Source organism: Rhyacophila brunnea, unplaced genomic scaffold, assembly GCF_057557595.1.
Source record: "Rhyacophila brunnea isolate RB1 unplaced genomic scaffold, BYU_Rbru_1.0 scaffold_2, whole genome shotgun sequence".
In the NCBI taxonomy this organism is placed as follows: Eukaryota; Metazoa; Arthropoda; class Insecta; order Trichoptera; family Rhyacophilidae; genus Rhyacophila; species Rhyacophila brunnea.
The window spans coordinates 33,822,722-33,848,970 of record NW_028232859.1 but is presented as its reverse complement, the minus strand read 5'-3'; the positions used below and the strand labels follow the sequence as shown (position 1 = coordinate 33,848,970).

The 26,249-nt window shown below is 29.8% G+C and overlaps 1 protein-coding gene across 1 annotated transcript in view; it reads left to right on the top strand.

Annotated features, from left to right (window-relative positions):
• Positions 1–26,249, top strand: part of LOC147072222 (lachesin-like) — a 113,029-nt gene that overhangs the window by 13,046 nt on the left and 73,734 nt on the right. Inside the window, exon 2 of the mRNA XM_085946470.1 lies at positions 19,014–19,180. Within this exon, the coding sequence (XP_085802596.1) occupies positions 19,102–19,180 (79 nt within the window). The 5' untranslated portion in view covers positions 19,014–19,101. The remainder of the gene's footprint in view (positions 1–19,013; positions 19,181–26,249) is intronic.

The following is a 26,249-nucleotide window of genomic DNA, read 5'->3' as shown; positions in this document are numbered from 1 at the left end:
TGTTTGTTTACATTTAACTTCCCATTACCAAGAAGCTGTTGTAAAACACTCAAGTAATCTAAAAAGACAGTCTTATATACGTACCGACTCCTATAATCTTGTAAAACAATGTAGAGTTTTACTATGGGAAACAATAAATTATGTGAGATTGTATCTAAACAGCAGCGTACAGCGCGTTAGTTACCAATTACATGGCTAGGTTTTCCTTTTTCTGTGATTTATAAGAAATAAAAGAAATCGACGATTAAATGAAGAATACTCGAGCTTGTTTCGAAATTTAGTTAAAAGAGACTTTTTAATAAAAACCACAAACAATTTATTTTTACTCAATGGCATTTATTAGTGGTAATTATTTTAATGTATATGTATAAATAAATATATCACGCACTTCGTTGCCGAGCGAGTAATAAATGTCGTCCTATAATGTCGTGGATCCCGTATTCAAATCCTGGTCTTTCAAAAATCACGTTGAACGAGTGGCTAAAATTCGTTTATCGTGAAAATAAAAATCTTTTAATATAATAAATGATCCTCTTAAAATATATGTACCTTTATAAGTAATTATATAAAATCTATTGAAAATAATTATATAATTTTTAAAAATCTCACTAGAAAATAATTTTGAATTGAGTAGGATTTTAACTGTCATCTATCACTGTCCGGGTGAATGCCAAAATGAAAATTATGAATTTAAAGAGGAATATGAATTATTTTATGCTATATCTATATGATTTTTGTTTTGGTGGATATCAAGTCAGCTTGATCAAATGGACTCGTATGTGGACAGATCCCGAAAAATAGTTTTGTTCATTGAATCAGTGGGCAGTTCCTGAAAGACGTGTTCAGTGATATAATGAACGTGTCCACATGTGCATTCTGGCCCATATTATATCACACAAAAATCATGTAGCTTACCCGCGAAGTCCCTATAGCCGGTCAGGAATTAGTCTTAATTATCTCAACTGAAGCCTGCAGGACACTTTTCGAGAAAAAATACAAACACTATTGTTGTGAATGCCACCTTGTCTGTCATGTCTCGAGTACTGTCTAGTAAGCTAACGTGCTCGCAGTCTGCTTGTACGGTATTTACTTCCTCGGATTTCGCAATGGGCGACAAATAGATGTTCCTATTAGTAGTGTTGACCAACGTTCCTTATAATTTTTCTATTATGTGTGCAGATCGTCAACACATCTAAGCAGTGTCACTAGTCACCCCCCCCCCACCCACAAACACACACTTACAATTTTTCATTAAAACTTAAAAATTAAGGTATTTAAAAAATTCGTAATTAACGTACAAAATTAGCATTATTTTCACAAAATGATATATCCGTACTTTCATCAACAATTAATGTATGAAACCGAGACTTCCGTAATTTGTCAAAAAACTCTTTTTTAATGACTGAATTAATGCATTCGACAAATTCGAACGCATAATTTTTTACTTCGCCAGCTTTCGGCGTAGTGTACTTTTTGGCTTAAATGCATTTTTAAAAAATACAACCTCCACTCAATCCACTTCTTTCCAGTCGTGAATTCTCCTTACATATTTGCTGCGGAGCATATATATGATGCATTTGACCCAATCATCTGTTTCCGAATGTACAAATATATCACCAATTATTTCTTTTTGCGAATGCATTGAAGATGGCATTCCTGTTTCGACAATTTCAAAGAGCCATTCCAATTTAAATTAATCGCCTGGTTTTTTCTTAATGATCACATTTGAAAGATCACATCCACTCCTTTTTGACACTTTTAGGTGATAAGTTTTCTACAATAATTATTTCTATATTAATAATGTTCACTTGAATTGTTTGTTACGTTCACTGAACACACCTGTAGACTGGCAAATAAAACTTTCGTTTACAATATTTTTGTGTGAGGATTGTGCGGGGGATGAAAACATGTGTGCGGATAAATTTTGGAAGGTGTGCGTGCTTATTCAGTTTGACCCACTCGCGTATTCTATCCAATACGTCTGTATCTATGCGCTTGTAGACCGTTCACAAGGAAGAGCACATTATCGGCACCATCGGGCTCCTCTTTCACATCTTTTGGGCATTGAGGTTGCTAGTTGATTTTCCATTAAATGTAAATAATGTCATGGCATAATACACGCTTCTATCTCGCACCAGATTTGGCAGCCTAACAATGCTTCTGTTAAGCGTGCTTTTTACTGATGCTACGACTATTCCGATTAAGACGCCTACTAAGCGGTGTACGTATGTTTAACTCTAATCATACAAACTCTAGAGATACGCACTTTTAGTGCCGCCGACAAGATCGCTAGCTTCATAGTAGTTATGGTTACTGGGGATTCAATGCCTGCCTCGGTAAGAATCAAGAAAACATCAAACATGGCCATGGATGGGAAAGGGATATGACCCATGCAAAATAACTCTTATATTAACTATGTATATAATACGCTAATGTAGATCTTTCTCATTTTGCCAAGAAAAGGCAAGATGCTTTATGATTACATCAAGTTAATGATTATTAGGATGATTTATAGATAGTTTCAGATGTTAGCCAAATATATTTATGTTATTTTAGTGGGTAGTGAGAAAAATCTAGGAATAAACCATTTGATTTATAAAATTTACATTTGAGTTTGTATATTTTGCAATAATAACAAACATAGTAGAAATAAGAATACTGAAAACCAAATAATATAAAAGTATACTTTCATCTCCGAAGGGTGAGGGGTAGTTCGGTTGTACCTCGCTGATAATCAAATCAAATTTATTTATTACAACGTTTTTATTAGCTCGTGTTCTTGTATGTCTAGTGGTTGTTTGTCCAGTACATATCTTGCAATTGATTTGTAACTAACTTTCAGACTAGCTAGACATTTGAAACTTTTAGAATATATCAGAACACGATGCCAATGCATTCTTTTAATACTTTTAGCCATCTTTAAGCAGAATTGAATTCATTTTCAGTTAATTCTGTTTTGTATGGAAATTTATTTCAGAAAAATCCGTAAAAAGTAAAAGACTATTATTGGTTGCTAAGGGGGTGGTCCTATTAACTAAATTATTAATATATACGTGCGTTACTATGGAAATCAAAATGAAATGTCAAAATGACATTTCAGTATTCTGTATTTGTTTGTTTGCTTTTTTATTTACTTCATATTATCAAGTACAAGTTTGAGCATAATAATTCAACAGAAAATTTAAAAACGTTGTATATAAAAAGTTCTTTTTATCTTGTAATTATTTGACATATAATGAACATAACAAATTATAAATTCAAAGCGTTCACGACATAACATAAAATAAGTGTTAACAACGAGTTAATAATAAGTACTGGCTGATATCGTATGATGGCTTCTTCTTCAGTGACATATTTAATAACAACGGGTATGTAGAGAGAACGGTTTTTTTTTATTTTTCAAGATACATACTTAAGGTACAGGCTACTGCGCATGCAATAATCAACATTTACATAATTGCAATTTTACAGAAACCCGCCAGGAAGCAGTATACGTGCTGAAAGGCTGAAAACCAAATGAATTCTCGATCTGGATAGATCAAAACTTAGAGAAAAAAATTAAACACTTAGAGTTTATGAGAATCTATAATATCGTCTCTATATTATAACTGCTGTCTGGGATTGCCTCATCTTTTCTCACTATGGGTTCACAACTCTCGGGTTACATCCTCTTTTACTCCGTGTAGCGGGTCTTCTACCTTCCGGTTGGCTTCATGCCATTTCTCCATCAACTGAAGAATTATTTGCTATGCGGTATAATTATTCTAAAATCTACAACTAAACATAACATATTTATTATAAAATCTTTATACTATTATACTGATCATATTACTGATCGAAATATGTTGAAGGCTGATAATTAAAAGTGATGATTTAAGCTGATGCTTGCTTTAAATTAATAACCAATCATTTGGTTTTTATTGACTTCAAAATCACTGCTCGGTTTTCTGCTGATAGACTTTATAAATTATAAAATATAACTTATAATGATCAGGTTTGCTTCTAGATTTAATGTATGAAAAAATGCGAGAATTTATAAATATATTGTTAGTAAATAATGCCTAAACGATTCTAATAAACTTTTATGTAAAACATTGTCAAAGGGTGACTATAAAAGTATCTTATGAACTATAAATTGCTGCTTCGTTGTCAACCCTGGTCATATTTCTATGAGTCATCCCGATAATATTCACCGGCTCTTTATGGTTCTATAAAGTTTAATCCTTAGGGGATGACATCTTTTAGTGGTGTTAATACCTATACAAGTGTAATGCAAATAGTAAAAAAAATACATAGATCATAAAAAATATCTACGTCCGTACGTAGTGCAATAATCAGTAATTGATTAACAATAATTATAATAATATAATGAAGAAATTATGTAAAAAATAATATATTTTATAAATTAAAAATCGATTATGTTAATATAATGTGAAAATTGTCGGCTCATTCGATTAAAGAATAAGCGATATGGTTTTTGGAAATTATAACAAGATGAAACTCATAATCCCAGGGGATGTGAAAAAAAGGGAAAAGTTCAACTCGTGGCTATAGTTATATTAAGAGACTGTAATATTATCTTAAGCGCGAACCAAGTAAAATTGCGGTAATGTTCATCATTTTCTGTCTCTGTTGTTTTCATTCATGATTCTCATCCTGTCTCTATCTTTTTTACCAGTGGCATACAAAGAAGTTATGGCATAACTCTAAATAATGTTTTACCAGACACTTTACCAAATATCCTGAATAGTATAGTAAAGATGTATACAATATCTAAAAATTAACTATTTGCCAGCAATCATTACAGTAAACTATAAAACTAGCAAACTATAGTTTTGGTGCTGAATATTGGCCGAAATAAAGTTAAATAAGCTATATTTTATCCAGTTTATATATCGCACATCCAGTAAAATACTGTTAGAAGTTTGAAAGAGTTGTTATGGAGTAAGCTGTATGGTTGGATTAACCTTTTCGTATTTTATTAAAATATTTAAGTATGTATGTCAAACTGAAATCACCTTACAATCGTTAATAAAAGATTTTTGTCAATAAGTTACGCCCCCAAGACCTAATTATCTACCTATATACTAAAATACAATATTTCGTAAATATAAGTAAGTACTAATTTATACATTCAAACCCACACCAGTATTTACAGAGAAAATTTTAAATAATTGATGCTTGAAATAGCTCTCCTACCTATTGGAATTTTTAATTTACTACAGTATTTTACTGGGAGTGAGATAATATTTAAAATCATTTTTGCTTCTTTCCTGCTTCATCTGAAAATACGTTCATCAAACGACTGACTACTAACCGTTGTAAAAAATGTGGCGCAGTTATTTTACGTCATGGTGTTTATATAACATTCATTCTTTTGCGGCCTTTACTAAATTCGCCAGAGCGTACGGGGGGCGGGACACTCTCGACTCCCCTTGCGACTCTTCAAATTAAAGTCACTCTGATAGTTGCCATATAAATTAACATCATGCATTCGCACTTTGGTGCAAGGTTGCATCACCAGTCCCGTGCGGCTCTGCTCGCGACAAAATGAGGGCTTAAATTCTTTGATCTGGCACACGTAAGGGTTATGTTAGCCGGCCGCGTATGACGTGGCTGCATATACATAACGGGAGCGGAGGTGGGAATTTTATACACCATACCATTCATTCATTCAGCAGACTTGAGAGTGCGTCTATTGTTTGGGTACCGCATCAGTTGAAGTATGGCCTTATGGTGGAGAGGGTACAGAAGAAATTTTTGAGACTTCTTTACTTGAGGTTATATGGATACTACCCGTGGCTTTATCCAACTGACTTTCTCTCAGGCATGCTTACATACTTCAGTCTGCAATTTAGAAGAAATCTTTATTTAGCTACGTATTTTTTTCGACTTATACGAGGTATAAATGAGAACTCTGCCATTCTGGGCAGTATTGACCTGTATGTCCCTGATAACTATCTTATAAATAGAGACCATCAGTTGTTTATTCTCCAAAGGTGCAGAACCAACCTGCAACTGGTAATGCCAATTCGAGTGCTTAAAGTTAAACAACGTTATCTACAAAAAAAGTGTTGTTTTTTTTTGAGATAACGTTATTTGACATTGCCGGCTACATAATAGTCAAACAACGTTATGTTAATCTTTTCTAATTTCTTCTTAAATTGATAGTAAAGTTTAACGCTAACTACATAAAGTTACCCTTGTTTCCATATTTTTTTTAAACTATTCCTATAAATTTTAACATCATCGTAAGCAAGATAAATGTACAATACATAAAATATATAAAATATGAACATTAGGTTTTAAATAAACATTTCCCTTGTTGAGTTACAAGAATCTAAAATAACGATTTTTGGCTGTACTGTAAAGTTGCACTTTTGTAGATAGTGTTGTTTGACATTAAGTCCTCGAATTGGGAGAGCGATAACTATGTTCAACGAAATTGCTTTGGGTGTTGATATATTCCACCTACGTGAGAATGAGTTTAGGTGGACGTTGTTTTATAAATTCTTAAAATAGAGTCTGCTTAACTCATCCGGTGTACTTCCTTGTACCTATATAATTTATCTACTGATTTATCTCTTTTTTTATGTAATACTGTTTTATATATCTTTGTTTCTAAATGTCATATTGTGAACGCCTTAAACTTATAATTTTATTGTCCACAATATGTTAAAAAATAAATAGATTGAAAATTGAAATAAATTGAAATATGTTTTGTATCATATCCAAAAAACAATAAATTTATTTTTAGGTACCATGCAGACCCGAGAAGTGCTGCTAACATCATTATATATTTCAATTTATATAAAGGTATTTAGTTAATCTTGATAGTGGTTCCTTGAAACTGGTTATTAACTTAATTAAGTTAATATTAAATGAAAGATTTCTTATGTGCATAAAATTAAATACCCACCTAGTTTAAGTTTAATGAATAATAATATAAATAAATAAATTACAAAAATTCCCCACTACTGTGTACCTACAGGGTATGGGTAAGAACTGAGTATTAATATACTACGCAGCCTCTTTTTGACATAATTTGTGGCTCATCAAGTGCATTATTTGTTTTTATAACTGAATTGTTCTGAGGATGACTGTATAGTCAGAAATAGCTATGAACATCACTAGAATATTTAAGAATTTAAAAAGCTTTGTTTTAAAACCTTAAAATTTCAAATAAAACTTATGGTTTGTCGGCAATTTTAGAAACTATTTTAATATTTAATTATTGTGTAAATAACGTCGTTCTCAATATTGAAATTTATGCATATATTTACTGCATAAAACAGAAGGTAAATTTCCTGAGTGAAATCATATTTTGTTCACGAAATATAATTCAATTATTGGTAAAATTCAATTTGATACGCCAATGATATTCACCCTTTCTTTATCCACTTAGCATTCAGCTTTTATTGTCGTCAATTAAATGTTATATCCTTTATCTCGTTGTTTGAAGCTTCGCAGTGTTTTCAGTTTCAGTTGCGATTCGGTCGAGTTTTATTCTTTTTTAAACCCTTTTCGGTATTTATTGCCCGAAGGTTCAATTGGCTGCCATATCACCACACGACGATAATCGATAAAAATGAGAATATATCGATAAACCCATTTTGTTAGACATGGAACATGTATTTTCAATTAGCTATCTGTTTATATAAATATAAGCTGTATGCCGAACGATATTGATATGTATTATTTTTTACTATCTGCATATTTATATTTATATATTTAAATGTCCTGTTCATTGTCTATCATTTCAAAATTTTAGATATTTATAATCTAGTTTTATAGTACACTCAACTTGGAGTTTCTATGTGTTATTATCTGTCTCTGTTAAATTGTCTATATATTTATTTATTTCAAATGTTAGAAGTTATATATTAATTTATTTTCAATTGATGTATGAAATACTATTTTTTTAATTAAAAATATCTTATTATCGTAACACAACAGAATGAGTGACTGTTTCATTTTATGAAATATTCATATTATATAATAATTCACGTAGGTTTGTACCAAATTTCTTTTTAGAAATTTTTAGATAGTATATTATATAATGGAAGATTGTAAACTATTAAAACTCCTCTATTATAGTTGATTCAAACTAATTATATTGTTATTCCATCATAACTATAATTTATTGAATTAATAATAATAAGTTTATAAAGTTTAGACATACGTCTATGTAAATTTAAATGAATTTTTGAACTCGTATATCTTATAAATTTAGTTGTTTATTGTTCAATAAATAATTGTGCCTTTTAAAAAGTGCGAGTATAAATTTATCTGTATTATTGTATATTCTATATCGGTTGACAATGTCTCTTTGAAGCAGCAAAAATCAGTCCTGTTGTGGAATTAGTACTATAATGTTTTATTTTGTATAATTATATGCACACCGTTAAATAATAGTCATTGAATTAGAAAGTGTGTATATATATTCATTACTTCCTCTGATATATGCTAATTGAAAACATTGTATATTTCAATATCGAAGTCTAATGTCATATTTACTCACATAACATGGCATAACTATTCAAAGGGACGCTATCCCTGGCAAGTGAGACCAAAATAAGTATCTCAAAACGGAAAAGCAATGTCACATTAATTATCAAGCCTCGATTAAAGCAACGTTGAAGCAAAAGCTTTTGGTTAAATTAAAAAGCGTAGAAGGATTTTGTGTTTCCAGTTTCATGATTTTAATTTATCTTAATGTGCATTTTAGAAAATAAATGTATATTATTATAAAATGGAATGAGATTTTGTAAATTATTGTACATAGTCGTTGCAATGAAGGCTAACGTGATAATGATATTTTTGTAATGTGTGAATTTTTTTATTACCGATTTATTGTTTAAACTTGGTCGTAAAATCCTTCACTAAACAAAGCATTTTTTATAAAAATTAGTTAGCGATGAATTCAAATTGTATTCAAAATTTATATTAATACACTGTTATGGTTTAATTATAGGACTAATTAAAAATTACATACAATAAAAATATAATGTATAAATGAGTATCAAATAAAAATTGATTAACAATGATTTGAAATATATTAACTACGTAAATTTTTATATTATTAGCCACAATAATAAAATATAGCTTAATTTTCTGATACACAATTTTTGAAACCTAGAAAGAAGTTGGCTAGAATGAGATTCAAACTCATATCCTTTACTATCCGGGTAAGTCCCACTCCTTCACGGTCTAACTATTTTTACGTCTTGGAAGTTAAAATAAAAATAAATATCTATAACGTCTTTGACCGCATTCTGAATGGACTTTCGTATACATATTCTGCAAGATGCAGTATAATTTGTGATTCGTCTACATGACAATAGTATACACAAAAATTCACGGTGTCGTGACTCCCACCCTTCCCTCCATAATTTGGTACTTGATAAAAACCGCACACGTATCTCGGATTTTTCTGCATAATATAACAGACGCAGTTTTTTACTTATATAATTTCATAAGTTTTATTAATGCATAAAAAATATTATAATATATAACATGAACAGTGCAACATGATAAAGAGAAGATTTATTTTAATATGTCTATTATTTGGTCTAATTGAGCACATATTATGTCCTTCGTGATGTAGAATTATCTTTATGACGATATATTTTATTAAAATAATTGATAATGCTTTTAGTCGTTTATTGAGGCATATACTATTATATTGAAGATAACACATTACAGACATATGACATAAACTAATATTAGTTATTGAAAAACTGAAAATATAAAACTACGCTTAAGCTCAAATTGTAACTGTGTATCAAATACTAAAGGTTTAATATCATATTATATCATTACCAATTAGTATTCACAGATAAAAAGCAAAACGTCTTAAGTGATTTAAAAGAAATAGTAATTTAATCCGGAGTAAATGGAAAAGGTTCCACTAAAATCATTTAAAAATATATCTTTCCAAATTATTTTAGTCACAATCATTTTCAATTCAACCGTGAATTTATTCATTCCTACATTCAAATATCTGATATTATGTAGCTCGATTTTGTAACAAGATATTTCAATCAATATTTTTTTTTAAATATAGGTACCTACTACATATTCTTTTTTAATAACAAAAACATTTTTATTCATAATAAAAATGTCTTAGTGGGATTCAAAATGACATTTTTCACTTTCAGAGTGAGCACTGAGCAATATCTTTTTTTTATGGATATGTTTCTAAAGTTTAAGTGTTAAGTTTAAGTGTTTTTAATATAAATTATTTTCCAATATTAACTCTTGTATTATATTCAGTATGAAATTAAAAATAACGTCATAAAGAATAAAGTAATTATCTTTTCACAAGTGAATGCATAATTATTATTATAAGACATCTGCTTTCACATTGAAGTGCATTCACGAATACGGTTCATATATTCATAGATTTTTCGAAAGAACAATAAAAGTCATTATTATTGTGTTTATCACAGATGTGCAATAAAGAAAGCTTGCAAGTTAGAATAATCACTCGCAGGGTGTTTTATTTTTATCCGTTTATTAATTATCCGTTCCGGGGCCGTTGTGTTCCGGACGCGTCTATTCCGGAAACAGATACTATCTCGAAGCGAACTGGCTTTGTGGGGCTGCGAGTTAAAGGGTGTCTTAACTCTTTAAACTCCAAATATTTAAAGGCTTCAATGAAATGGATTAGTATATATTTTAAATTTATATTCCAGCTATAGCATGAACGTATACTACAAAATAACATATATTAAAAATGTCTACAATAACAAATTATAATACATACAATAAATAAAAAATATTAAATACAACGTGATTAAAAAAATGTACAAAAATGTATATCGAGCAAGTTAGTTATCCTAAAAATAAAGAAAGGCAGCGATCACTTAAACGAAACAAGGATGATATTAATATCCAAAATAATTTAGTTGAACACAGTTATCTCTTGAAATAAATGTAAAAATTGACAAATTAGTTTAATAAATTAGGTTAAGAAACAACTGATAATGTTGATATCCTAGATTGTAATCAAGGGCACACATTGATACTAGCAAAACTTGATCGACTCAAATCTCCTTTTTTGACTTTTTTGTTTTAAGAACTTAAGTGAGTTCTGACGCCACTCGTCAACCTAGAATTAATACATAACGCATTATGAGTAAAAATTGCGTAATTCTCATTTATACCACATATAAATCATAAAATTAAGTAGGTATGATAAATAAAAATCTCTTAAAAAAATTTTAATATTGTAATAAGAATTGCCAGTGATAGATAAAAACAATAACATTATCCTTACAATCTCAATTTAAAAAGTTTCAAATATTTTCTGTTCCATCCTCTCCATCACAAGCCTGTACTTCAACTGGAACGGGCCTCGACCAATTGACCGACTGCATTTTTGTTTTAACGAGAAGAAATGGATTTTAGTCATTTGTTCAAGCTATTAAGCCTACGCTCTGGATGTAATCACGCATTGAAAAACAACATGTAAAATTTCCTGACACAGGATTTGAGACCCACGACATTGAAAACTGACACGCTATCGTTTGGCCATCGTCAGCGTATGCCTACCTAATTAATATTATTAATCAAATAAAATGGCGAACAATATAATTTTACAAATTTTGAAGGTACATATTAAAATTAAATTAATATTGGTGTTAGATAAAATATTTTTGTTTCTATTTATTACCCCACGAACAATACGAGATAATATAAAATATTTAAGAAAAATTATTCTGTCAAATTGTATAAAACAATTATTATATAAGTACGTTTCTGTATTTAATAATATTATAAATAGATCATTGACAACTATGGAATAAACTCAGAATCAACTGAAGGGAAATCTTCAGTAAATATATCGTGCTTTGCGTGTTAGAAGTGCTTAACAAAAGGACTTACTTGATCACCACCTAACACCACTTTAAAAGCGAAGACCAAGTTAATTCCGGCGGCTCATTTTACTCAGTGTCTTCAAATAACACTACCATGGAAACAGATCAAGAACACACAACTGAAATTTTCAATATTAATCCAAATTAAAGCCAAGCAGATAGTAAAAAATATTATTCTGCAATTTTTCTATTTTTGCTCTACTTTTAATTTATAACAATTGACCAAAACTTTTTTGGTGTATTTCAACATCTTCAAAACCAATGAAATTAGTTTGTTAAAAATAAAAATTGGGAAACCGAAATAATGTATTGTTATTTATCTACTTACTAAATATGGTCTACCCATGAAATAACAGTAAAGAAAACCAATTGCTTCATAAAATTAATATACTTACATGGTAGTCTTTTTAATTATATTTTAGATATACATGAAAAATATACCATTATCAATCCAAAGAAGAGAATATCGGACTCAAGTGAGTGAATAAATCGCAATAAATTTTGTTCGAGAATTGATGATCTTCTTTCTATTCTCTCATCATTTTAGACAAATGTTCTGGACCAAAATACAAAGAATACATTTTGAAAAAATAATCCATATTTCAAGATTAAGATCAAAAAGCGCTAACCTCTGTTTTACTGCAAGCAAGATTTTAAATACGAATATACTTATTAAATTATGTGCGTTAGTATTCATTAAATCTGTTACGTGATAAAATTTTTAATGGCAGATAATGACGTTGATATTATGAGTGCATTTGATATCAAATCTTTCAAGTGAAGTCTTTAACTAATTGAAAAGTTTTCTTTTGAGACTGTGCATAAAAAGGGTATTCGGTAATTAATTTTGAGGTTTAGGTACATTAGCTCAAATAATTCTAAAGAAGCTTAAATAAATTCAAAACATAATTGTATTATTACTTTAAAAATTAGTTGATTTGTATTTAGCTTCAAAAAGTTGAAATCATTATAAAAATATCATGACTCAAAACATCAAACAAATTTATATCTACGTCAAATAATCAAAAGTCAGGCAATATTAACTTCAAAATTGTATATGATCTCAAAATCCAAATTCGATTCATCGCATTTTGAAATTGGAACAAACAGCGCCACTTAAATTCGGTAAATATTGACAATTTTATTATTTCTCTTTGGTCTAGATTGAACAGTTTGGGTGCCGCAAAAATCCATACAATGAAGAACATTTCAATGAAATTGGACTGCAATATTTAATAAAAACAATCATCGATCACTATTAACTTATATAACTAATTTTAATCTCTTAATTCCGTGAAGATATAATTCAGGCACCCCGGTTCATGGATCAATGGGCCGGTCCACCTGACGAGTGAGTATGCTAGCGTAATACGCTACATTGTACCTCAACAGTAGTGATTTTTCTGCTCTTCCAAAGGTAATTTTCAAATATAAAGTGGTACATGCAGACAACCAGACTAACTCCAAATCATTTTACTTCTGAGTTCTTAATCGGAAATGTTGCCTGACGTATTAGACATTTTTACTTGGTTGTATGGTGAATTTCAGAATGCTAATCACATCCTATGGAAGTAATTATATAGGACAGGTGTAAGGAAAATGCTTTTTAATTTAGTCCGACTATCAGATAGACCAATTGGCCATTGGACTTGGTATCTACGAAGGATAATTTCTCAACAAAGTTTCCGGTATTTTACGGCGAACAAACGGGTATTTTTCTTATCGTTGCCTGGCCGTAATGGATTAAATCAGAAACGGAGTTGGATACTACACTCTAGTGCGCGATTCTTAATATTTGTGCATAAGTGGCTCCTTAAAAACTCTCAGCACAAATTTTAAGGATAGATACATAAGATTTATTGCACCATGGAAATTGTCCAAATAATGGGTGTAGTGACGTGGCGGGTAGTTGGAAAAAAACAAGTGTCTTTTTAAGCAGATTTACTCACACAAGATATTTTCGTGTGTATCATAAATTAAAAAAAAACATAGGGTCATCAGCAGTCAGACAGAATATTGGTATTTGTTGAATGAGTGCTACATCCACGTGTAATTGAAAAAAATCTTGCGACTTGACATAAAGCACTAGTTTAAACATAGTTTAAAAATTTGGCCAGTTTCAGATTGGGTTATAATATGATTTATATGAATATGTTATTAATTTGACTTATTTTAGATTATGAAAAGTTAATAAGAAAGTAATATGTTACAATATTTAACTATATAACGTAAAACCATATAGCAACCAAGAAGCTTCCATTGACTTATTATAAACAAGACATTTACTATGGGAAAACATTTTTTTTTTAAAACCTCATAAAAATGCCTATTAGAAAAAAACTAAAAAAAAAAAAATTCACCAAGTGGGATTCCGACTTCCATCTTTCACTGTCTAGATGAGTGCTTTTATTCATAAAGTCATCCATCCATCTATGACTCATACGAATCAATTCTTATGATCCATAATCTGAGGTGATTTAAAATTCTGCCTATGGAAAGGCAATCAACTTTATAAAAAAATTATGGTATATTATGTTACTAACTATGTGGTGTCCGCCATCTGGGGCGGGCAAAAATATTGTATTTCTTTATTTACTGCAATCAGACGTGGTCGATGGTCTGTGGGGTTTTATTTAACACATTTTTTACTATTGCTTTAAACCAACTTTAAATATAATTCAGATGTTTGTTATTTAAATTTTAATTTAAACCTGTAACCACGATTACTTATAATGCATGCTTTTTAAAATAGCGTTTTCTAAATCTTGCATTATTAAAGTATAAAAACATAATCTATATTAGTTGGACAGACCACTTTAACACCAGATAATACTTTTTAAGAAATCTATATCATTCGCGTGTTAAAAATCGTCCCATACACTTTGGTATTGCCCTCCAGTGGGGAGTCTGGGGAGAAACGAGACGCGATACTTTTATTTAAATTGTCCACCAGGGGGTGCTCACATCAAACAACTTTCAACGTGAATATTCACGGGAATGTAGCATGGCTGATGGTTTTTCTACAACTCTGAAGCCGGCCAGACAATGTACGTGCGTGCGAATTTGTCGATATTTTTAGATAACACGTTATTTGAACGATACGGTTACTTTAGCACACAATATGAAGTATGGATTATATATATATATATATATATATATTATGTATGTACAAGGGTTAGAAACTTTTTATATATCCAAATAATATAGTAAATTTAAGTGGTTACGAATATTATTTTTTTCTTCCAGATTGAAAAGAGTATTTGAGTACCTTGATACCAAAGTGGGACATAAGCCATTTACAAAATTTTACAGGAGACTCACAAACATGTGTGAAAAGTGTCCGTTTTTCATATAACATTCCAACTTCAAACTTAAAATCTCTATGAAAACTACCGTTTTTGATACTTTTGGTAGCTTTTTTGAAGAACATCACTTGCACTACCATAATCAATTAAACATGAATTTAGTGAGAGGTGGCGTTTGTCCCACTTTGATACCAAGGTACTCATTTATTTTTAGTTACAATTCGGGTAAACTAACATTAATGTTATTTAAGTATTAATATTTTGACCTGATATCTATCGTTACTTATATAATATTATTATCAAGAATTTATTTATTTTCTAGAAAAATAAGAATAATAATGTTTAAATTTTTTTTATAATTTAATTTATACTCCTAATATAATATATTGCATTAAAAACATATATTTATTTAAAAATAAATGTGCATATTCTAGGATGAAATCAATAATAATCGCTATATTCGCTATGCCATTTGCCTTTGCTGAATAATTTTTCTAAAAACACATACTTAGTCGGTTTTGAAGGATCAACGTCGGACGATATTCAAATTTATACATTTATAATGCGTGTTATTATTTTGTCGTTGATGTCATCTCAAATTGAATAATGTTCACCTTTATCAAATTACACATTCGACAGTATATAAACAATCTAAAATTGGTAAATGCGTATAATGTTACTCATTTAATTATAAGAGCAAAGCTATTGCAAATATTTGCGTCTGAAAAGAAAACGTAATTTAAAAACAGCTTCATTTGCCCCCCTCCTACTCTATTTTTCCCGTGCGAGTATGGAGAAACGTGCCTTCATTGCTTCCAAAGCACTGAAAGGCCACGAACAGATATCAAATGAAAAAAACGCTCCGGTAAAAAGATGAACCCACCGAAAATCGTATTCTAACAATTCGTACTTCTTATCAATTTATATATTATAGTGTTATTAATGAGAATACTTTTTCAAAAAAAAATATTTTTCTCTCTTTTGAATTTGTATTGTTTTGTTTTGATATCTTTCCTGTCTACTATATCTTCCAGTATTTTTTAACCCACCAATGTAACTTTTATATTGATTTATTTTGATATTCATATTTTTGCACCCATTATTAATTAATTAAAACTATTATTAAAATTAGGTATTTTTCATATCAGCACAAGATTTGACTCTCTCCATGACAATATTTCACCAAATTGTTTTCTATCTGTAAAACTTTTTAGGCTTTAGGCCATATGTAGAGTACATGTCTTATCGTGTGTCGTGAGAATGGTTAACATTGACTTTTCATAGAAAGTCTGTTAATATAACCTTCACACTGTGAATACTCCAATTAGAATTGAAAATGACAATACTTATATACAATATAATATTATATGTACAAGAGTTCAGCATACATAATTTAAAGTATAGAAATAAATATTCAATATAATATAATAATACATTTATTTTGTACACGTGCATATTTTAGATTTACTTGCACCAATAAATGCGTATTTTAAATAATCACGATAATAATCGTTTACATGTATTAGTCCTGAATGTCTCGCCAATCTTATTCTTCAAGAGTAAGCGAGACACAAAGTTATCATTGTATGGTACTATTTTCCAGGTCGTAAAAATCGGTTAACCTCAAAATGAGTCCCAACGCGTTGTAGTTAATTTTTTTACAAAGAAGTTCGCTACTATCGTTCCACTGTGTTAGCACAGATATTGCACGGACCAATTGTCGCGAGAAAATTCAGAAGCTTCTGAACACAATCTTGCAATTTTCACGATTATACGTGTGTACACATGCATTTTTTTTGTTATAGCCGTGATAATACGTAATGTCAGCAGTAAATCCATACACGTGTAAACAGGGTATTAATAACAGAATTTCGACTACAAAAAATATTATTGTAGTATATTAATTTCCCGTTGCCATGACTGTTGATCGCTTTACAGAAACATGATCATTATATTCTGTCACATACTTTTCACTGAGGCTGAGTATGGCTTCGTGAGTATTCTTCAGAAATTGTATACGTTTTGCCCAGTACCTCGTCTTTACTTATGCTGTAGTCATATTCAGGTGTATAATCTTTAGAGCAAGGTGATGGTATTCCCAGGCTAGTAACAAGTGACGGCTCCGACTCGGTCATCCAATTGATGGCTGCTTCCGAAACTTAATTTACGAATATTCTATGTTTTTCATGTCAAATATATCTGGGACACGTAAATTATAATGTAAAATACATTTTATCCGCATACAGAAGACAAAATCAATGATAAGTCACATACAGTCAAGTTGGTAAATGACAATATAATATATTTTACATTTATGTTAATGTTCATATATTATCAACTTATTGTTAGTAGGAATGGTTGTAAATCATCAACTCAGTCCATTAATTACTCACATTCAATCAAACACATGTTGAAAAAAGAATATGCATTTTAGGAATGCAACTCACGGTTTCAGAGGTAGGTACTCTAACAAGTAGGTTATCGTAGATTAGACTGGTTAACATTTTTTAAATCTAATTTTTGGATGATAACAATACCACAAAAAGTATTCACTCGAAAGTATTTGCAAACTTTTAACTATTTTCCTAATCAATATAAATTCGTGGTATCGTGGAAAATCCAATGTGTTTTGTATAAAGAATTATTATTCAGTTATTATCAGTAGGTATAATATAATAACATAATAATTATTAATTACGGAGGTAACTTGTGAGTGACGACCAAAAATGAGAGAGAGCGAGACCACTCTGAGCGTATTCGTATGAGGCTTTCTATATGTAAAAAAGAGACACCAAAGCGTGCATGCCCATAAAGGTTTTCCACATTGAAACAGACGTAGTAAAATAAATATAACGTGCAGACTTGCTCTGCGGTATTTCACAGAAGGAATTTTATATCAAAAAGAGATACCAACCGAATGGATGTGCTCCCAATGATAGAAACATGGAAAAAATTTACATGGAAACGCCAACGAAAACACAAATTACTTACTAGGTACCCACCTAATTATTTTTAAATGTAGGCCAAGTAAAATCTTATTTTTCTCGTCAAATTAAATGCTTCTGTTCGCAAAAATTAATTAAATGGAGCTATGAGTCCAAATAATAAACATATTTGCACGATTTATATAAGTAGATATTTTCTATTACCTTTTTAATGGTTTCATTAGAAAAAAATCGGGGTGTATACTTATGTACGCGCGTTAGAAGTTATACTTCTTTGATATTTTTTCAAAACATTAATTCACACGATAGATTACATATTATTAGGCAATAGTTCACAAGTAACAATATTCTTGAATTTATAACTAATGTAATATCTATTTATGAACCTTTGTTGGTCTAGTATATAAAGCGGCCATTTTTGTATAAATATAACGAAGTGGTTCACGAGTTTGAACCTACGACTATTCAATAAGTACATGTTGTTTTTTTTCAGTGTGTATTTAATCCAGACAATACCCCAGTGGGTAAGGCGAATGGCCTACAACTATTCTTGTAAAAATTTCTTAACACACCCCCCCTTTATGGAGAACCCATATGCTCTGGAAGAATTGAATACTTATACAAATTTATATACTTCTTTATGGAAAATTAGATTCATTGATTCACAAAATGAATTTTCATAAAACAAATAAGCACCCTATGAATATTGCAATTGTGAAACAATAAAATTTCGAAATGTATTCGTAAACATTTTTTCCCATACTGTATTCATTTCGCAACTTCAACTGCAGGAAATTTCATTTCAACCCAAACATGCCATGAATTTAAACCGTATTATGCAAATAGTGAATATCATTATGAACCTTGTATTTTTATTGCAGATATGGTAACATAGCCCAGCCGCCTAGTGGAGAAGAGGGAGTGAGATTGGGTTCAATGGTGCCGGAGTCGACTGATGAGCTGTGAGTCATGGTTTTGCCGAGCGGTGCGGGACACCTGCTATGGACCAGGCTACTAGTATTTGCCATTCTCGCCATGAAATTTGTTGGTAAGCAATTAAATTATCTACAATCATAGATTAGTCCACTTCTGAATGAAGACTCTCCAAGCTGTTTTATTCCAGTTTTCATTTATGTACCCATATATTAACAGTATTGTCAATCTAGCGGTCTTTAGGTCTACATGTAGATGTTTCCTGCATCTTGGGTACCACTTTATTTAAATTTCTTCTTTCTTCTTTTACTATTACTTGTTTCAATAAATTTAATAGGACTTTGAGAAAAAAAATATTACCAGTAGTTGAAATGGTAACAAAAAATTAACGTTCTCTATGTTGGCGGTATTGAATGCATTATTAAAAAAAAAAAAAACAATGGCAGCCTGTCTTGGTGTCATTGGTTACTTGCATATTATTTTTAATTTTATGGGATCGATAATTATTAAAATAATGGTGTTTTGTTTTCTACCTACAAAATACCTTTTGAAACTTCAAGGAAGTGGCGTATATTTGGTTGACTGTGGAGCTTATCCAATAATTTATTACCCGATATAAATATCATACATATTTATGGAAAATAGATATGACATATACACATTTTGCTGGGTATCTTATAGAAAATAGATATATGCACCCAGAAGAAATAGTTTTCAAAATTCTTTCTATATACTTAATAGTTCAGTCTCTTTGGAATTCATACTCTTGTATTTCATAAATCTTTTCATATACCTATTATATTATTTTTCTTATTTTCTTTATGTTAATAAAACATTTTGTTAAAATCTTTTTCTAATTATCTGACTCATAATATGCGTAATATTTTATATCATAGTATACGCTTTATTATTATAATATTATAAGCGATTACATAATAATGGGTCATTTTAAACTGGAAAAACTTAGTAATATAAATTTCAAATGTGTGGGTAGACTAATGATTTTAAACTGCTGTGCCATGAACGATTAAGAAGTGTGCCGTAATATTTTCTTGCATTTCTTTCATAAATCATAAAAAATCTAATAAAGTAATATTTTGCAACACTTTTGAATTAATATTTTTAAAAAATGTGCCTACGCGATTATTTTTTAAATTTTTGGTTATTATTTATTATTTTTTGTCTACTGTGTTGAAATTAAGTATTTTGTGAAAAATTATTCTATATATCATTTGGCAACATTATCTATCCTGTGATTGCCGCCGTATATGCTATATATCATAGTGGTTGAACGATCTCAAAACATCACAATGAATAGTATTTCAGCCGTATATTATAACACTAAATCAAAAGAAGTAGCCAGTTATGCTTCAAATACACTCTATGGCGATCGGTCATATATATGTCGAAAAACCCGTTTCTTATGTTGGCGTCCTGTGTCACAGGGTGTCACAGAGTGTAAATACGATGTCATAGCTGTCATACAATATGTATTTATAAATATCGGAATGGCATAGATTTGATCATAGACACTAAAACGCTCTTAGCATATATGTGCCCGATCGTCATATAGTCTATTTGAACCTTCATATTAAACCAGAGTTTATAGTGGCCACCTTTTAATGTACAAAACATCATTTTTCTACGGCTACTAATTCACTACCCTATAAACTTTGCGGAATCGCCAATTAATGATCTACTCAAATGAAATATAGTATGTAACCTGTTATTCAAATTACTTTGATCTGGTTATTACTTTAAGTAAAAGTGCAACATTAACTTAAGATATAAGCAGCTGATAATATTAAATTGCGTTATCCCAAAAGTGTTCTGTTTAGACATATGACAGTGATTGGACACTGGCTCTAGTACAAAACTATTTTTAGTGTACTGCAAAACTATAATAATTTGAATTTATGCAAGCATTTGAAAAATGCTAGCAATCACTACTGTAGACAGTTTAAGCAAATAACACTGGTGTCACATGAAATAATAATTGTATTAAAAATCATTGAAACCCGAAAATCAATATATTTTGGTACATATTTATTTTATTTGGTACAAGTTAAACTATTCATGGCCAGTGTTACCGATAGCGTGAAACTTTAATCACAGCTTTGGGCTTAAATATTATATATTTTAAATTCTTCCAAAACAATACAGCTTTCAGACATGCTATTACATAATTTGCATTTTCAAACAAGACTTTGCATACAATTTTAACGGTGGTATTTTTGACTTGCATTCCAACAATACAAATATAAAAATGTTTTCATTCGTGCTTGAACTAATTGAAACTTTCATAAGTTGAATGTGCCTGAACCGTAAAGACTGATGTAATTGACATTATATTAAAATCATCACTTAAAGTTTAGTTTTTTAAAAGTGGCATTATATTATTAGGATATTTTTAGTGTATTGAATTAACTACAAGATAAATAATATTTCAGTTATTGACGGTCATTGTTGAAATTTTAACATAATAATATGTGACGGCAGACTTGGTAAAATAATTGAAATTATAAATATATATCATCATCATCAATCAACAGCAGCCTGATTCAATCCACTGCTGGATGAAGACCTCTTCAACTTCTCTCCACTCTTCTTGGATTTTTTTACTTCACTGTCGCGTAGTTTTGCCTAACCTTAATATTTTGTCAATACAGTATGCATTGGGTATCGTTTCGATCATATTATATTTCTCTGGCACCAATGGACTCTCGCGTTCGTCCAGTGGCTATTTTGTATACAAGCTATGTGTCCAACCCATTTCTAGTTTAGGGTTTTAGAAAATTTAGTTATGTCGGATACTCTTGTCATCGACTAATGATGATAATGATATTCATACAGTTATTGAGGTAACTAAGATTTTTTTTTAAAGCAATTGGATATTTTTGTTTAGCAATTCATTATAAATAACCTAAATTAACTTGGACACAAAATTTGTATAATTTACTTTTTCAATAGGCAATAATATATATCCATACCTGGGAGCCAGTATATTTATAATCTAAAAATAATGTTTTCGTCAAAACATATATTAAGATTTTCTTGTACTTAAAATTTACCGATTTATAGTTTTAAGAATTTCTGATTAATCTTATGAATATTCTTAAGAAAGTAAATTGTTTCTAAATATATCATATTGTATGTACAATGTCGTCACCATTAAACTTATTTTCGACAAAATTGGACTTGGGACACACTGACTCGGAAGTACAGATACCGCTTCCATATTCAAATGATCAGTGTTTGTGATAACTTTATTCCACGTAATCTTTTGATGACATTTTTAGAAGAATCATCGTATATTAAAGTTACTTAAGTCATATAACAGTCTCCATCTGGAAGCAGTGATTAAAAATACGTATATAATTTATTATTCAAAGTGAATTTTTCAATTGAAATGTCTTCATTTTTAAGATTTTCCTCTGGAAAAAAAATGTTTTGAAAAATTACCCGTCGACGTGGAAGATTCATTTTATTTCAAATTTTCCTAATGAAAAGAAACCAACAAAAATAACGAAGCCAAAGATAGCATTCATTGAAGATAAGGCAGTTAGATTAACAGAGAAACATCAGATTACAGGTATTAATTACGAACCAACGGCTGGCGATGTTGAAAAAGTGATCTTACAACAGCTTTGCGAAAGACAAGAAAGTAAGTTGGAAGGGTGGGGGGATGTGATAAAGCTTTAACCTTTTGTATGCCCGTTGTATTTATATAAAGGTAAAATAAATAATAATTTCTTGTTCCCTGTAAAATATGCTATTTTTATATAACCGCGTCTAGAACTAAGATAGGAACATTACAAAACAAATTTAATACATATTATTTTGTTAATAGTAATGTCAAGCCAAATTCACATAAGTTAATAAATTATTTATTAGGTAGGTATTATTATAATTTATTTTACACGTTCTTATAGCTGGTCGTTCATCAAGGTGAACTATTAGAAATTGACAATACCTACCTATCTTAATATTTATGTATATAATTTTTGGAAACACAATATCAAAAAAAAAAAAAACAATACGGTGGTAGGTGAGTTTTTTACTCACATCCATCGAATTGAGGCCAATAAACTTTACCAATTAAGTCACCTGTACCCCACGTAATTACGACAAAATTAACTAAAAGTCATGCAACTGAAACGCTTCTCAAATTGCATTGACGACCGGCTATGTAATTTGAATCAAAGCATCAATATTATTCTAATTTATTGCCAACATTTGGAACTCTACAATTATAAGTCTTTCCAAACATTCGCTTGCTAATAATTCAATAACCATTTTTTTTATCTAACTAAATATTCACATGATAATGTAACATTTTTATTGAGCCGTATATAAATCGGAGTCCGACAGATGCGGGTTCGAGTTCTGCGCAGCACCATATTCCTATCAAGATTTTTTCTAATAAGTATACTTCTAAGATGTTTCCAAATTATACATGTTCAATAAAGGATGTAAGTTTCTCAATTCTTGCGAATTATTTGTTGAATAAAAAATTGTTTATTGTCTTCATTATCTTCATATTCATCATAATTTGATATTAGTTTAGTTGATCATATAAAAAATATATTAATATAATAGGAAAAAACATTCACTTTACCGTTAAACTGATTCCATTTTGTTTTAAGTTAGCCTCATAATCAAATATCATGAATAAAACCTTATTTTATATTAATTATAGATGGAACCAAAACAAATGAAAATTAAGCAAAAAATGTATTCTAATTTTCATACATACTGAATTATTGGTTTACATTTAAGAGTTTAGTTTCATATAAAATTAATGGAACTCAATCATGATCATCTGGAATTTTTCAAAGTGATTTTTATATGGGAACCATATAATGCAATAATTTGTAAGACGATTCACTCATAACATAATTAAATATCATAAATCTGTATGTATACCGTATACTCTCTAAGTTATTTTTTAATAAAATACTTAAGTAATTAGTTTTTTTTTTGCGTGCACCTAGTCTGATGCTTTTGATTGCAGATCGATGGTTAGAACGAATTAAAATTTCTGAACAGTGTTTTATAAAAACACTATAGGCATTCTATTAAAGTAGAAATAAGAAGCTTTTCAGCTATTATATTGATGAATTTACTACTTTGATACACGTTCGTGGTAAGAAGCTATAAAATCGTTCATTCATAAAAATATACATCGACGAAATCAGACATATATCTATAATTTTGCCTAACTCAATCAAATTTTAGATGTCTTGTCAAGGTGTACCTTTAGTTTTCCATTTTATGTAGTGCACCATTACTAAGACTAATATATTTTCCTGATGTGATAATTGTATAATAATTAATGTAGTCATAGAGTATAAAATTATTTTGAGAGATTTCATACACTTACCTTATTATTATATTAGTATATTATATTTTACGACCCATTTTACTTTACTGTCTTTGGTTAATATCTAAATATTGTTATATACGTATATATATGACCACCTCATGGCACTTTATCATCGATAATAGACTAATATTACTTTTAATGGAACATATTTTAACATATAACGTTATGTTCTATTTATAGAAAATGTAAGTATATTTTTGTATGATTTTTCGCTTTGCAAAGGTTAATGAAACATCGAAGGAACAACTTTGACTTTCGTCGGTGAGTAGGGCGATGCGAACTTCTTTGCCCTGATAAACATGGCCGATTATAATTTTACGAGCAACGCTCTTTCACGATATGCACACAATAAACTTTTTTTGTTTACAAATGTCGTTTTGCTGACAAAGAAATGCCTCACTGAAAGGATATCGTGATGCCCGCAAGACGTCAAAAATATATTTTTTTAAATATATTTTTTACAATCTCAGCGATAAAACAAATTTTCGTATCAGCATAATTATAAAATAAATAAAATATCTAGGACAAAATACAATAAGCATGAATATTTTTTATATCATAATATAAAATATCGAAAAATAATTGCTTGAATTTTGTTATAATTATGATTAAAATATTAATTTATGTTTCCAAGGGATAGATTATTCAATTATATTAAAAAAAATTTCAAATTCGATTTTAAAATCAAAGTGGATATATTTTATAAAAATATTAAACATGTATATATAGTTAGTGATATTTGAGTGTATTTTTTTTACTATAAGTATCCGATCCTGATGATCATACGGGCCTACACAAAATGGAGATTTGTATTAACAGATTTATTTTTGTTTTTACAAAACTAGCTACATATTTAACCTATTAGGTCCATAATCTGACTCCAAACAAACATTAAAAAATAATTTATGTATTTGCCATACCCAGGATTTAAAATTCAAATCCAATAATGTACGAATTTACTTACCTACGTAATATTAGACATTTTTTTTACTTATATAATGCGCCACTAAACAAATTAAAAGTACAAAGTGCCTATACATTTTTTATGTGAATGATGAAGTAAAATTAAGAAAACAAAAATAATAATAATTAAAAATACTAAATAATAACAAAATAGCATACCTACCCAATACAGGGAAAGTCAATGCGTAAGCAACAGAAAAATTCAATTAATAAAAATGGTTACAAACTTAACTCCTCGAATAAGTATAAAGAATTTTAAAATTATAAAAGAGTTTTATAGTGTTTTATACAACATGTTCTATTATGCAAAGTTGACCTTCTCCATATTTATTTAATCAAAATACGACTATAAACGCACTTGTAGATTGCTTTTATGACACTAAAAAAGGTTAACGTGTTACACAAACTATTTTCCATTGTATTGATTATATGTTTAATCTTTTCACGCATCGTTCGGGCCTAATAATTCCTTTGGATAGTAAGTAGGTGAGGTTGAAACTAAAAGTCATGAAAAGGTCTCTCCTTATTGTTTCGAGGGAGGGCTAAACTGGGTGGCCTGGGGGTTGATTTCTGGGGGCTAAATCGCTTCTTCTATGCTATAAATCATTGTCCCGCGCGCCAATACACACGGCTTCTCCTAATAATAATATGTCAACAGTTTGTAAGCCATCAAAGGGAGCCTATTTATCAGTCGGGACCTTTGTAATGAGAAAGCGCTTTAGGGCAATCAGCGATGCTACAACTACCTTAGTCATTTATTTCTGACCAATAAATGTTTCCAGATGTTATCTTTTTCAGTGGCTATCACCAACTAGATAAAATTTCTAAATTATAA